The 15695-nt window shown below is 37.6% G+C and overlaps 1 protein-coding gene across 13 annotated transcripts in view; it reads left to right on the top strand.

The window, feature by feature from the left end:
• Positions 1 to 15695, top strand: part of PAK3 (p21 (RAC1) activated kinase 3) — a 289034-nt gene that overhangs the window by 243155 nt on the left and 30184 nt on the right. For all 13 annotated transcript variants that reach the window (XM_074391893.1, XM_074391894.1, XM_074391891.1 and 10 more), the window contains 4 exons: positions 11200 to 11248; positions 11567 to 11679; positions 13488 to 13605; positions 15186 to 15285. In XM_074391893.1, coding sequence (XP_074247994.1) covers positions 11200 to 11248; positions 11567 to 11679; positions 13488 to 13605; positions 15186 to 15285 — 380 coding nt within the window. The remainder of the gene's footprint in view (positions 1 to 11199; positions 11249 to 11566; positions 11680 to 13487; positions 13606 to 15185; positions 15286 to 15695) is intronic.

The following is a 15695-nucleotide window of genomic DNA, read 5'->3' as shown; positions in this document are numbered from 1 at the left end:
TTTTCAGACTTATCTCTGCTGCTCAGTGAGAAGTCCCTTTCTTCTTACTCTAACATAAAAGTCTCATATTGAAGATGAATAGCATTGAAACTTACTTCTTAAAAGACCTGATGAATAACAATGTGGTTTAGAGAACCTGACAAAGCAGTGTATAGCATAGAACTCAGAGTACTGAGAATAAAACCTCTTACATTTTTGGGGGGTGGGTGGTGGTTGTTCAGGAAACTATGGGTAAGAGTGGTGTCTAGTGTGCTTATAGAAGTGATTCTTTGGGTAGGACCACCCACTCCAAAAGTATTTGCCTCTTCATCCGATCTATTTTGGGCCACACAAGGTAGAACACTGCTATGAAGCGCTAAATAGATGTAGTCTGAGCTTTATAAAAGGCTTTGTGATGTAGGAGATTGGAAATACATTAGCATTTGTGAAGAACAATGTTTATGGAGCAATGGAAGATGCTCTTTGTTCCACTTAATGCTCTTAAGTGCACTATGTTGTGTGCTATCCCTTGTAAAGAATGATGCCAGTCAATCAAACACCATTAGCAGAGTATGCACATTCGTTGTTTTTTCCAGCCATAGTAATGAGCTTGTTTTAAGTCACCTGCCCCCTTTTCCTGTCCAGGCCCTCTTGAAACCAATAGCACACACTGTGAAGCAGCTGCTTAGACTTAATGTTGGAGTGAGTAGCCAGAGTTATCTGGCCTTTCCAGGGATTAAGCCTTGTAATTGTGGCCTCATCATCACTGGACTATAACCCACTGAGCTCCCTGGCCCCACACCCATAATGTGTTACAGTTCTATTTAAAAATAGATGACCATGAATACTCTGAGAAAAATCCTGCCCTAGCTAAAGAACAGAAAATTCCCTGTTCTGATTTATAATCTTAGTAATTAAAGACTATACCATCTGGACCCAGCTACATTCTGTATACTTAGAGCAGTACTGAGATAACTTGATTTTTACATAATTTTATTTTTCAAATTTAGAGATGCATTTTTTAGAGGTAAATTACACAAAGGACAACACCAGAACTCTCATTGGAAAAGTTATTGCATGTAATGGTAACACCATTCCTGAGCCCTAAACGACACATCTCTCAACAAAACAAGTAACTGTACAGTAGTTAGTGAGACAATATCCTATCTAGACAATAAGCAACTATATGGTAATTAATATAGTGAGACAATATGTAGATAGGAGCCTACAAGTAGTAACTTTTTAAATACTCAGCAAAAGATAAAGTCTCTTCCAAAAAACCAACCCCAGTTCATTTGCAGCTGCATGACCAATCTTAATTGAGTCGGCAAACGAAACAACCACCTGTGTGTGGTTATACCGAAGGAATAAAACATACCATGTCCTGGGGCAACCTAAATGGCTTGTGGGCTAAGTGAGTAGAAAATTAAATGCAAGATAAACATTTTGGGGAGGCAGCTTAGCATAACGGGTACAAACACGAGCTTTGGGAAGTACCACACTTGCACTTAGCACTGAGGTAAAAATGCTAAGAATCTATAGAAAAACATGAAATGGTGATGAAGAGCATGGGCTGTGGAGACAAAGTAATGCATTTTTAAGCTCAGCTGCTGATTGTGAAGCCTTGGGCAACCTACTTACCATTTCTTAGTTTCAGTGTTCTCCTTTGTACAGTGAAGACAATCCAATTTATCTCATAGAGTTGTACAAGGTAGATATTAAGTGAGATCATTCCTTTACAGAGAGCTGCAGAGAGTATGGCTCAATAAGTGAAACAGCCTTTCTATAGCAGCAGCAATAGGAGTAAATGTAACAAATAATGATCCTATATGGGTTTTAATCCCTGACTCTGACCTCATTAGCACCAGATTTATACTTGTAAAACCTTAATAGGAATTTTGCCTATCTTTCTGGCTCCCTCATTCTTATTCCTACCAGACTCTTCCTGTACTTCATTGAGCCCTCTAGCCAGGCGTCCCCAAACTACGCCCCGCAGGCCGCATGCGGCTCCCTGAGGCCATTTATCCGGCCCCCCGCCGCACTTCAGGAAGGGGCACCTCTTTCATTGGTGGTCAGTGAAAGGAGCACAGTATGTGGCGGCCCTCCAACGGTCTGAGGGACAGTGAACTGACCCCCTGTGTAAAAAGTCTGGGGACGCCTGCTCTGGACCTCTTGCCCTTTTCGTTTTCTCCCAGTCTATGAGCTTATTCCTAGGCTCACGTCTTTGCCCTTCTTTTCCTCTAATCCGTGTCCATGCTGAAATCAAAGTGACGTATATAAATTATTAGTCCTACCATGTTGCTGCTTTTACAGCTACTTATGATCATGGCTTGACATTGGCTCTTGGTGGGAAACATCAAAACCTGGTGAAGATTCCTGATAATGAAACTGACTTGCTTTATGAGGAAAAGCCAGAATTTTAGATTGTTTGTTTCTTTCTGGACCCTTTAGGCTAGATGCCAGTGTTTCCATTTGAGTAGTAAGCGCTTGGCCATGTCAGGGAGAGACTGTTGATAAAGCATCTAATGTGATGCCAAGAAACCAGCAGTACTTATCACATTTTAATTGATGATGAGTCCCAATGATTGAGAAATCTGTTGTTATTATGGGCCTGTCCTTCCTGCTCTCTGGGCTTCAGATTTCTCTTCTGTAATGAGAAAGTTAAACTGGATGTTCTCTATTTTCCTTTGAGTTCTGATAATGCATGATTACTTTGTGCTATCTGAGGGACTGATATTTGAAATAAAAAACAATCTCTATCATAAAAAAAAATGTACTTCCTACAGGAAGCTGGCTTTAATATAACTGCAGTGGAGGGATAATAGGGCTCAATGTAATTAAATGTTTAGCATAAAAATCAAATTGGCAGTGTTGCCCGTTTGAGAACACCAGCCCCAATATACCAGAGAATTAGGAGTTTTAACCCCTAACTTTGATAGTTTTGACATCCTTACATCCTAAAGTGCTACATGACACTGAATTTTTTTTTTTTTTAAGTTCTGGGATACATGTGCAGAATGTGCAGGTTTGTTACATAGGTATACACATAGGTGGTTTGCTGCACCCATCAACTCGTCATCTACATTAGGTATTTCTCCTAATGCTCTCCCTTCCCTAGCCCTGCACCTGCTGACAGGCCCCAGTGTGTGATGTTCCCCTCCCTGTGTCCATGTGTTCTCATTGTTCAACCCCCACTTATAAGTGAGAACATATAATGTTTGGTTTTCTGTACCTGTGTTAGTTTGCTGAGAATGACAGTTTTCAGCTTCATCCATGTCCCTGCAAAGGACATGAACTCATCCTTTTTCATGGCTGCATAGTATTTCGTGGTGTATATGTGCCACATTTTCTTTATCTAGTCTATCATTGATAGGCATTTGGGTTGGATCCAAATCTTTACTATTGTGAATAGTGCTGCAAAAAACACACATGTGCATATGTTTTTATAGTAGAATGATTTATAATCCTTTGGGTACATACCTAGTAATGGGATTGCTGGGTCAAATGCTATTTCTGGATCTAGATCCTTGAGGAATCACCACACTATCTTCCACAATGATTGAACTAATTTACACTCCCACCAAAAGTGCAAAAATGTTCCTATTTCTCCACATTTCCTCCAGCATCTGTTGTTTTCTGACCTTTTTTTTTTTTTTTTTTTTTTTTGAGATTGAGTCCCACCCTGTCACCTAAGCTGGAGAACAATGGTGTAATCTTGGCTCACTGCAACCTCTGCCTCCCAGGTTCAAGCAATTCTCCTGCTTCAAGCACCCAAGTAGCTGGGATTACAGGTGCACACCATCATGCCTGGCTAATTTTTTGTATCTTTGGTAGAAACAGGGTTTCACCATGTTGGCCAGGCTGCTCTCAAACTCCTGACCTCATGATCCGCCTGCCTCAACTTCCAAAGGTTCTGGGATCACAGGTATGAACCACTGCGCCCAGCCATTTCCTGACTTTTAATGACCACCATTCTAACTGGCATGAGATGGCATCTCATTGCCATTTTTATTTACATTTCTTTAATGACCAGTGATGATAAGCTTTTTTTCATGTTTTTTGGCTGCATAAGTGTCTTCTTTTGCGAAGTGTCTGTTCATATCCTTCACCTACTTTTTGATGGGATTGTTCATTTTTTTCTTGTAAATCTGTTTAAGTTCCCTGTAGATTCTGGATATTAGCCCTTAGTCAGATGGATAGATTGCAAATTTTTTCTCCCATTCTGAATGTTGCCTGTTCACTCTGATGATAGTTTCTTTTGTTGTGCAGAAGCTCTTTAGTTTAATTAGAACCCATTTATTAATTTTGGCTTTTGTTGGCATTGCTTTTGGTGTTTTAGTCATGGCATTTTTGCTCGTACCTATGTCCTGAATGGTATTGCCTAAGTGTTCTTCTAGGGTTTTTATGGTTTTAGGTCTATGTTGAAGTCTTTAATCCATCTTGAGTTAATTTTTGTATAAGGTGTAAGGAAGGGATCCAGTTTCAGTTTTCTGCATGTGGCTAGCCCGTTTTCCCAACACTATTTATTAAATAGGGAATCCCTTCCCCATTGCTTCTTTTTGTCAGGTTTGTCAAAGACCAGATGGTTGTAGATGTTTGGCATTATTTCTGAGGCCTCTGTTCTATACATCTATATATCTTTGGTCTATACATCTGTTTTAGTACCAGTACTATGCTGTTTTAGTTACTGTAGCCTTGTAGTATTGTTTGAAGTCAGGTAGTGTGATGCCTCCAGCTTTGTTCTTTTGGCTTAGGATTGTCTTGGCTAAAGAAGATTTCAGGCCAATATCACTGATGGACATCAATGCGAAAATCCCCAGTAAAATGCCGGCAAACCAAATCCAGCAGCACATTAAAAAGCTTATCCACCATTATCAAGTTGGCTACATCCCTTGGATACAAAGCTGGTTCAACATATGGAAATCAATAAATGTAATCCATCACATAAACAGAACAGATGACAAAACCATATGATTATCTCAATAGATGGAGAAAAGGCCTTTGATTAAATTCAACACCCCCTGATGCTAAAAAACTCTCAATAAACTAGGTATTGATAGAACATATTTCAAACAATAAAGGTATTTATGACACACCCACAGCCAATACACTGAATGGGCAAAAGGTGGAAACATTCCCTTTGAAAACTGGTGCAAGACAAGCATGCCCTCTCTCACCACTCCTATTCAACGTAGGATTGGAAGTTCTGGCCAGGGCAGCCAGGCAAGAGAAAGAATAAAGGGTATTCAAAGAGGAAGAGAGGATGTCAAATGGTCTGTGTTTGCAGATGACATGATTTCGTATTTAGAAAACCCCATCATCTCAATCCAAAATCTCCTTAAGGTGATAAGCAACTTCAGCAAAGTCTCGGGATACAAAATTAATGTGCAAGAATCACAAGCATTCTTATACACCAAAAATAGACAAACACAGAGCCAAATTGTGAGTGAACTCCCATTCACAATTGCTACAAAGATAATAAAATACCTAGGGGTACAGCTTACAAGGGATATGAAAGACGTCTTCAAGGAGAACTACAAACCACTACTCAAGGAAATAAGAGAGGACACAAACAAAGGAAAAACATTCTATGCTCATGTTTAGGAAGAATCTATATCATAAAAATGGCCATACTGTCCAAAGTAACTTATACATTCAATGCTAACCTCATCAAGCTACAATTGGCTTTCTTCACAGAATTAGGGAAAAAACTAAAGTTCTGATGGAACCAAAAAAGACACCGACTTTTTAAAATTAAAGTGAATTAAAGTTTAATTTTGTATATACATGCATGGAGATATTTTGATATACCCCACGCCGTTGCAAAGCTCATCTTTGTAAATCAGTGCAACACTGTTGGCATGAAGATTGGGAATATACACTACTGTAATTCAATTATTATAGTAGTAATGTGTACTTCTTTGGGAATATGCACTACTGTACTTCAATTATTGTAAGAAGAGTGCTTCCCAACTTCAAGATTCCTTCAATTATTTGTCTTTGTAAACTTCAGGTTTACAAAGTTATAAACCTGAAGTTTATAAAAAATTATAAACTTCAGGTTTATAGTTTTGATTGTTGAACTGTATTTATTAATAGTTTATTGTACTTTATTAAGCAAAAAACACATATAACTGCTAATTGAAGCTTTTAAGCATCATTTGATATTTAACATAATTACAAGTTGACAGAATTCTAGCTAAAAGGAAGTGTATGTGATACTTGAATTACTTGTTCTCAGGTAATTGTTAATTTTTTTGTTAGGAATTTTGAAACATCAAATATTTTGAAAACTCCCACTTATAGAGCTTCCTTGTGATTCACATACTAGAATTTGAGAACTTAATGAATATATTAGGAAATAACCAAATAATAATTATCATTATTGCTAATATTTATTGGGAAATCACTATATTCCAGAACTATATACAGTTAATTTTCCTTTAATCCTAAATCACAAAGAAATTAAATTCCTTAACCAGAATTTGACAACTAGGAACTAGTAGGACTTGAACCAGAGGAGGTTTGAGTGAATATGAGTGAGAACTACTGTTCTGAACCCAGCAGTGAACAATGAGAGAGCTTTAATAGATGACTGTTGAAGGAAGCTGAGATCTCTTGAAGAAGAGAATCATATTTATATCTGTTAAATTTTAAATTGTTAGACTATAGAAAAGCATCGGAACTGGGGTGCAGAAAAATGTTGAGGTTGCTAAGATATAGCTGGGGATAAGGTACTAAATTTTAATTTGCAGGTTAGTACCTGAATTTGTACATTTGAGTGGAAGATTGTGCAAAGGCTAGAAGTTGTACAAACCAATATTGGTCAGAACAGGGAGTTCCAACCACCTAACAACATGTTTGGTTTGAGGGGATTGGTAAGTGGGGTAGGAGAGGATATTACTGTTTTATGACAAGAGAACCAGGGTACAGGATAGGGAAATTCATATATATACACATTACATAATTGATATATGCAGTAAGGGGAGAGGGCAGGGGAGGAGAAAGGCTCATTTTTAGTAAGCAGCTGGTGCTCTCGTGTTTCAGGATCTTTAAACCTCTGTGGATTAGGAATTTGTAGCAATTTTGTAACCCTGTATGCCATAAATCCCAGGATATTGAGATTTCAGGGCTAGAACTCTAGCAATTTTAATACAATGAAATGCTGAGGGTGCTGGAGGACCAAAACCCCAAGAATGTGAAAGGTAAAGCTCTGTAAATGTTAAACATAAACCCCCATTGTATTCCAAGTCAATCACAATTTTAGCCCTTAGGACAGTGGAAATGGGGTTGGGGGTTGGGGGACAGGGGTGTTGAATAATGGAAAGGCCACCTGGGCAGGCATTTTGGGTCTCCTTCCCTAGCTTTAACTGGGGCAGCTCCCAATTTATTTGTTTAATATGTTGAGGGTTTTTTCATACAGTTCCATTTGATAAAGACATTCCAACTTTCAAAGAAAAGGGTAAAACCACTTCCCTGGGTGGGAGAAAGGATGTGGAACTTCTTTTTTTTTCTTCTTATTTTTATTTATTTATTTATTTATTTATTTATTTTTAAAGACGGGGTTTCACCACGTTGGTCAGGCTGGTCTTGAACTCCTGACCTCAAGTGATCCGCCCGCCTTGGCCTCCAAAGTGCTTGGATTACAGGTGTGAGCCACCATGCCCGGCCAGGATGTGGAGCTTCTAAAAAGTATTCCAATAGTTTACCTCAGCTTCTGTCCTTTTTGGAAATAGGGGCAGATATTAGCAAAGATGCTTTGGCTGGGAGGTTGGGAAGGGCCAACCAATCGTTTAGTGTATCAGTCATCCCCTGCTGTGAAACCAATAACAACAGCATCAACAACAAATGATGATAATAGCGATTAACACATAGGCATCAACTCTAATCTGACACAGGGATAAATGATTACATAGATTGTGCCATGCGATTCTCCACTGCCCTGTGAAATAGGTACTATTATCTCATTTTGCAGATAGTCTTACTCTTTTGTATCTAAAGCAATTATGCACATGGCCTAAATACATGGGAATAAACTAAACAGTCTATTTATTTAAATTTTATTTTAGATTTAGGGAGTACATGTGCAGGTGTGTTACCTGGGTATATTGCCTAATGCTGAAGTTTGGGGTATGGATGAGTCCATCACCCAGGAGTGAGCATAGTACCCAGTAGTTAGTTTTTCAACCCTTACCCTCCTCTCTCCCTCTCCCTCTAGTAGTCCCCCCAATGCCTATTGTTGCCATCTTTATGTCCGTGAGTACTCAATTTTAGCTCCCACTTAGATGAGAACATGTGGTATTTGGTTTTCTATTCCCGCTTTAGTTCACTTAGAATAATGGCCTCCACCTCCATCCATGTTACTGCAAAGGACATGATCTCATGCTTTTTATGGTTGCATAATATTCCATGATGTACATGTATCACAATTTTCTTTATCCAGTCCACCCATTGATTGGCTCGTAGGTTAATTCCATGTCTCTGCTATTGTGAATAGTGCTGCAATGAACATGCAAGTGCATGTGTCTTTTGGATAAAGTAATAGGATTGCTGGGTCAAAATGGTAGTTCCATTTTAAGTTCTTTGAGAACTCTCCAAACTGGTTTCCACAGTGGCCAACCTGATTTACATTTCCTCCAGCAGTGTGTAAGTGTTCTCTTTTCTCAGCAGCCTTGCCAACATCTGTTGTTTTTTTGACTCTTTAATAATTGCCATTCTGACTGGTGAGAGATGGTGTCTCTTTGTGGTTTTGATTTGCATTTCTGTGACGATTATTGATGTGGAGCATTTTTCATGTATTTGCTAGCTGTCTGTATGTCAAAAGGCATTTTAAAATCATATTTTATAATTAGATTTAAGTAGTTTTTCAGGACTAATAGCAGCTGAAATGTACACCAAGTTGAGGTGATCTATTTGAACTCAAATAAGTTCAGAAGGGCAAATCACATACTGGGCTCTGAAGTCAGAAATGTCTGTTTGCTTATTCCAAGAGCAAAGTGCTTTATGTAGATTTAAGTGAGGAAATGTTTTCTTCACAGAAAGGAAAGGTCATATTGCCATTGCATGTTTGCTTTAAATGATTTTTATTAATTTGTTCATTCAACAAATATTTATTGGGTACTAACTATGAGCTCTGAGCCCAGAATCTCAAATTTGCAGAAATGAGGAAATGATTTGTTTGATATAAACCTCAAGCCTAAGAAATTTCTAGAATTATCAAATCCTGGTTTAGGTGGCACTTATTGATTAAGTGTGATTTTTCAGCCTAGTTCCAATCGATATTTAGATACCCAAGCAGCACTCTGGAGGAGGGTAGTATCGAATTAAAGAATGTTAGAAATGAAGTAGCTTATTTCCTGTACTTTAGAGGTAAGAGAGTCAGACAGACTTGGGTTGTTAACTGTGTAAACTTGGGCAGGTAACTCAACCTCTCTGAGCCTCAGTTCATCATATATAACATGGGAATAATACAATCTGCCTTATAAAAATATGGTAAGAATTACATAAGATAAATTATCTAAAGTTTTTAGCATAATGTCTAACATATACAACATGCTCAGTACATGTCTACTGTTTTTGTGGTACCTGTTTTCCATGTGAAGGGACTGAAATTCAGTGAAAGGAAGTGGCTAGCCCAACGTGACGTAGCTTGATGATGTTAGGGCAAATATGAGAACTCAGATCTCCCCTAATAGTCCGATATGCCTTATACTACACACCGAGTTTACTACCTGAGAGCCAGGTAATATACACTTCCTGGACCTGTGAGAAATATCTGGGCTAATCCAAAGAGAAGGGAAGAGAAGGGAAAAGAATTACAAGGAAGTACCTGACATAAGAAAATAATTTCTGGACTCAGAAAACAAAACAGCAAGGGTGAAATAGAGAACAAGAGAGAAGTAATTATCAGAAAGTTTACATACCAATGCTGGAGCATTACAATGCATAGTCAACCACAGGAGTGAGCTCTATTCTAACTCCTTTATTCACTAAAAGCAAAAGTGACTATTTTTTCTTTTTCTTGAGGATGGTGGTGGGAGGTGGTTTAGAACACATTTGTGATTCATAGAAAGTTACTGTGAATTCAGCTTACTATACAATTTCTATTTGCAAAGCAAGGGAACTCCATAATTGAAGTTAGAATGGAAGCAACAGTACTACTAAGATGTAAGGAATAATAGATTATTAATTTTTTTTGAGACATGGTCTGGCTGTATCACCCAGATACCACTGCTGGAGTGCAGTGGTACAATCACATCTCACTGCAACCTCAATCTCCTGGGCTCAAGTCATCCTCCTATCTCAGCCTCCTGAGTAGCAGGGACTACAGGCATGTGCCAGCACACCTGGCTAATTTTTAAGTTTTTCATAGAGACTGGATCTCACTATGATGTCCAGTCTGATCTCAGACTCCTGGGCTCAAGCAACCCTCCCGCCTCAGCCTCACAAAGTTTTGGGATTACAGGAGTAAGCTATTGCACCAGACCCAGAAATGACAGATTTTAAAAAAAATATTGGGTTGGAGTGGGACTTCATAGTAGAAGTTGTTGAGAAATTTAGTGAAAATAAGAAAACAAGAGCTTATTAGTAAAGTCATGTTGCTATTGTTTCGTGTAGCTATGGTACAGTACAGCACAGAGAGATTGATTCTTTCGATGAAGATAATCTTAAAAATTGGAAATATATGAAAAGAGCCATTCTATTTCTATATTAAAAGTGAAGGTTAATTTATACTTGCCTAAGCAAAAGATGATATATTCTCTCCTAAACTATTCTTTAGTTTAATCAGAGGCCTGCAATGTTGGCTATTACAAGATTCAGGAAATATTCAGGAGATTCCAGGAGTTTCCTAAAAGAAGCAAGGCCATTTTGTTCAATTTATTACTGCATAGTACATGGCACTCAGACTGGTGCCAGAAAGTCTGACTGGAGTTCTTAACCCACTACAAGTGATAACATTGTGATTGTTTCAGGTGCATCCACTGTATAAAAAGATTGTTCCAATATTATACACTTAAAAATTTGTTAAGAGGGTAGATCTCCTGTGAAGTGTTATTGTTTATCACAATAATAATTTTTTAAAAGGTGTTCCTCCTTTTTTTACTTCATATTTTGAGTTTGCTAATTTTCCTCCCCTGAAAATAATTACACTTTATTTCAAGTAAAATATATTGGTAACAGCTTGATCCTTTATTCATTTGATAATATTCACCTTCACAGGGCATCAGGTACTGTTTATACAGCACTAGACATTGCAACAGGACAAGAGGTAAGTGCTAACGTTCAATCCTGATTTTTATTTCTTTTGTTCATATTTATCAGGTATCTTCTTTGATGGTAACTTTGCCTAAAAAAAAAAAAATATGTAGCACTGGGTTGAGAAAGGAGTTTACTTCATTGGTGCCCAGAGCCTCTGAAGTTAGTGGTTTACCCATGATTGACCAAAAAAAGAGGGGGTGTGAGTTTGTGGCACAAAGCGCTTAGTAGATAAAGAATGTGTATGTTTCACTTTGTGTCCCCAAAAATATGAATATTCATGTTTATTGTAATGGCTGTCATTTATTCTTGTATTTTAATTGCCATTCAGGTGGCCATAAAGCAGATGAACCTTCAACAGCAACCCAAAAAGGAATTAATTATTAATGAAATTCTGGTCATGAGGGAAAATAAGAACCCTAATATTGTTAATTATTTAGATAGGTAAGTGTTTTGTCTCATTGTGTACTTGTATTCTTTGTGGGACGTCATTTTTTTTTGGAAAACTATTTGGGATTCGTTCATTTAACAGTCATTCTGCAAATATTTCTCAAATGCTACAGTACTGTAGAGCATTAGGTCTGTTGCTAAATTTGTTCTCATTTAGCTCTGTCCACATATCAGACACTTGAAGAAACATTTTATGATCTTGGTTGCAAACATAGGAAGTTTGTGTAATTTCGTGTTGAGAATCATAGCTCCATTTTGGCAGAAAATAGACTATTGCATATAGGAAGGAGCAGTGGTGTTTTAAACATTGTATCAAGTGTTTGGAGCCAGTACAGTTTCTGGGAGTCTAAGTGAAGAAGGCTGACTACAATGGCCCTCTACAATGGCTTTAATGGGTGCTTTGTGATTAACTGACAGTGAGGTCTAGGGAATTCAGATTTTAATCTCAAACCTTTTTCCTAAACCAGGTAATTAATATCTCTTTCATCATTGGTATTAACAGTGTGTTATAAATAGATATGTAAGGACAACACTAACTCTTCACTTGTGGTTAACATCTGTCTCATTCAATTTCAGAAAGAATTTGTTTAGTACCACTGTGCTGTGTTCTCTGGAGGGGATACAAATAAACGAAATCTAGATTTTCAACTTCAATAAGCTTAAGATACTGTTTTCTGTGTTCTGGGCCAGGTAGACCAATGATAAGGAAGAAGGAAAAAGTGGGAGGAAAAAAGAAGGGTCAAATTTCAGTCTTTTTTTTTTTTTTTAAATTTTTTTTATTTTTATTTTTAAATGAAATCTTGCTGTTGCCCAGGCTGGAGTGCAGTGGCACGATCTCAGCTCACTGCAACTTCTGCCTCCTGGGTTCAGGCAATTCTCCTGCCTTAGCCTCCCAAGTAGCTGGGATTACAGGAATGCACCACCATGCCCGGCTAATTTTTTATATTTTTAGTAGAGATAGGGTTTCACCATGTTGGCCAGGCTGGTCTCAAACTCCTGGCCTCAGATGATCCACCCTCCTTGGCCTCCCAAAGTGTTGGGATTACAGACATGAGCCACTGCACCCAGCCACAAATTTTACAGTCTTCATCAGTGTCTCATAAAGTGTAATTTAGGAACCATCTGCAGCAGAGTAACCTAAAGTTATTCTGTGTTTGTAATTTTGCACAAAAAAAAATTACATTTGCACATGTAAAAAATGCAGAATTCTTTTTTAAAACTTTTGTGTATTTATTTATTTATTTTACTATACTTTAGGTTCAGAGGTACATGTGCAGATCGTGCAGGATTGTTACATAGGTACACACATGCCATGGTGGCTTGCTGCACCCATCCCCCGTCATCTACATTAGGTTAAATAATAAGATGAGGACTGTGAATTTTTATTTTTAACAGCCTTCCCAGGTGAATTTTATGGACACCAAACTTTAAACACCACTGGATAGAAAATCTTGCTTCACATTGATATGGGTCTTAGGGCAGGGTGGAAACATTGGGGTCATTCCATTTCCTATAATTCATCTTTCTTGCTAAGCAGGGTTTCAGAGACCTGATTATACTGCTAAAGTGCCTTCAGATGATGTTGGGTGATTTGAATAACCTCATGCTTTCTTTACCTGAACTATAGGGCTCTGATGAACCTTGGCCCCATATTTGATTGGGGCATGTCCCTCAGTACCTTCCCAAATATAACGGGCATGGCACAACTTACAGTTAACTTCTGTCAGAACTGAGGCCTGGGAATATTAGAGTCCCCAGTTTCTTAGTGTCATAAGGCAAAGTCTTTTCTTTTCTTATTATAGCTACTTAGTGGGTGATGAACTATGGGTAGTCATGGAATACTTGGCTGGTGGCTCTCTGACTGATGTGGTCACGGAGACCTGTATGGATGAAGGACAGATAGCAGCTGTCTGCAGAGAGGTAAGCAGATAGAGCATTTCTAACTGATTAGAATGCCAAAATTGGCAGTTCTTCATTTCTGATTATTCAGAATGTTTATATCATCAAAGTAACAATAGTAGAATTTTTCCACTGAAAACAATTGGAGAGGCCAACTTCAATTTAAATTGTGTTCCTAATAGCACTCCCCAGCATCACCCTCCTGAGCCCCTTGTTTTTCTTAGCTGCTTTTTGTGGATATTTGTAGTTCCATTATGCCGTTTGCAAAGTGTCATATCTAAGCCCACATGCTGTAGTTTCTGTGAACATGGGAAACAGTGATATTGGCTTAGCACTTCTTTCTAATTCAGGGAAGTTTTTACATGATACTTATTTTATTCTGCATGTGTAATATGAGCCATGCAAAATACATTATATCTTCATCATTTTTTAGAAGGCAGTTTAAACAAGGTCTGCCCTCAGCCCAGAAAGCAGTTGCTTTCACAGTACAGTCTACACATCCCTTACAGCCCCCCCTCAGTGGGCCTGAGGATCTGTCTCTTTTCCAGTAAGTGTCATACCCCTGAGGGGTTTCAAACTAAATTAAAGATACGTTATTATATTTATTTTGTTGAATATTAAAACACACACTCTTCATTGGAGTCTCATCTTAGGCATTATAATCTACCCCATGTATTGTAGTGAGGTTTTCTATCAACAAAAGTAGGAACTCTGACTCACTGAAACTTGAAAACCAATGACAGGGAAACAAAACTAAGTGATATCAGCTAATCTTTGCCATATATATATATATATATATATATATGCATGCCATATATGTGTGTGTATATATATATATGCCATATATGTGTGTGTATATATATACACCATATATATGTATATATATACGCCATATATGTGTGTGTGTGTGTATATATATATATATATATATATATATATATATATAAAATTCGCTTAAACTTCCTTCTTCCTTGCTCTCCTCTCATTATCATTTCCCCCACCCCACACATCCACCAAACATATATGCTTTCTATTCATGCAATAAATCAAACTTCCTATCCTGAGCCTGTGGTTTCCATCTTCCATTATTACACTGCAAAGGCATTTCCAAACAAGTGCCTATAGTTACTTCATAGCCTAGGAGTGGTTTCCCAAACCTGGCTACCCGTTAGAAATAGTTTGGGGCACTTGTTTTAAGTGAAGACTCCTGGGTTTCATTCCAGAACTTCCGAATCAAATCATACCATATACAATGAAGCGTACCATAGTTATATAAGACAAAGCTGAATCCTCCAGATAACCAGGCCAAAGGATATTAATTGGTTAGTTTGGCTGTATTAACAATTGTTGCTGTTTATCACATTATCACTCTTCATGTCCTAGTCTGACATGGCAGCCATTATACTTATCATGTATAATGCTAAGTGGCATAATTGATGTAAATGGTAATGTGATTTCAAAGTGGTGTTGTTAAAGCATTCAGTAATCAATGTCACTTGACAGTATAAGTTATACCCCTACCCAAAACTTACCTAGAAATAAAACTTAGTATTAAAAAATTATTTGTGATATAATTAGAACTTTTTTTTCTGATTTAATAGTGCCTGCAAGCTTTGGATTTCTTGCACTCAAACCAGGTGATCCATAGAGATATAAAGAGTGACAATATTCTTCTCGGGATGGATGGCTCTGTTAAATTGAGTAGGTATTTTGGTTCAGATGGTGTTAGAATATCAGGGAATTTCTGTTCTTTTATTGTATATCTTAAGAAGATAATTGTCACTGAAAGTGTTTTATTTGAAAGCAGTTACAGCCCAGTTTGAAGTAAATAATTTTTCTAACACTGTATTCCTGAATATTGTGACCACACATTTTGGATTTAATATTTCAGAATTTCTAGTGACTTCTAGAATGAATGAATCACAAATACCTAGTTAGGAAACTGAAAAATTCTGTAAGTTTGAGAAAAGAGTGATGAAGAGGGAATTAGACTGAAGTCTAGTAAAAATGACATCACATCAGTCAATTATTTCAGACCTTCTTAAAATCAGAACCAGCTGAGAGGTCAGTTAACAAAAGAATATGAGCTAAGCAGTTGTGGAAGCTCAGTG

Source organism: Saimiri boliviensis, chromosome X (genome assembly GCF_048565385.1).
Source record: "Saimiri boliviensis isolate mSaiBol1 chromosome X, mSaiBol1.pri, whole genome shotgun sequence".
Lineage (NCBI taxonomy): Eukaryota > Metazoa > Chordata > Mammalia > Primates > Cebidae > Saimiri > Saimiri boliviensis.
Note: the sequence above shows the minus strand (reverse complement) of the source record. Positions and strands in the feature narration are given on the sequence as shown.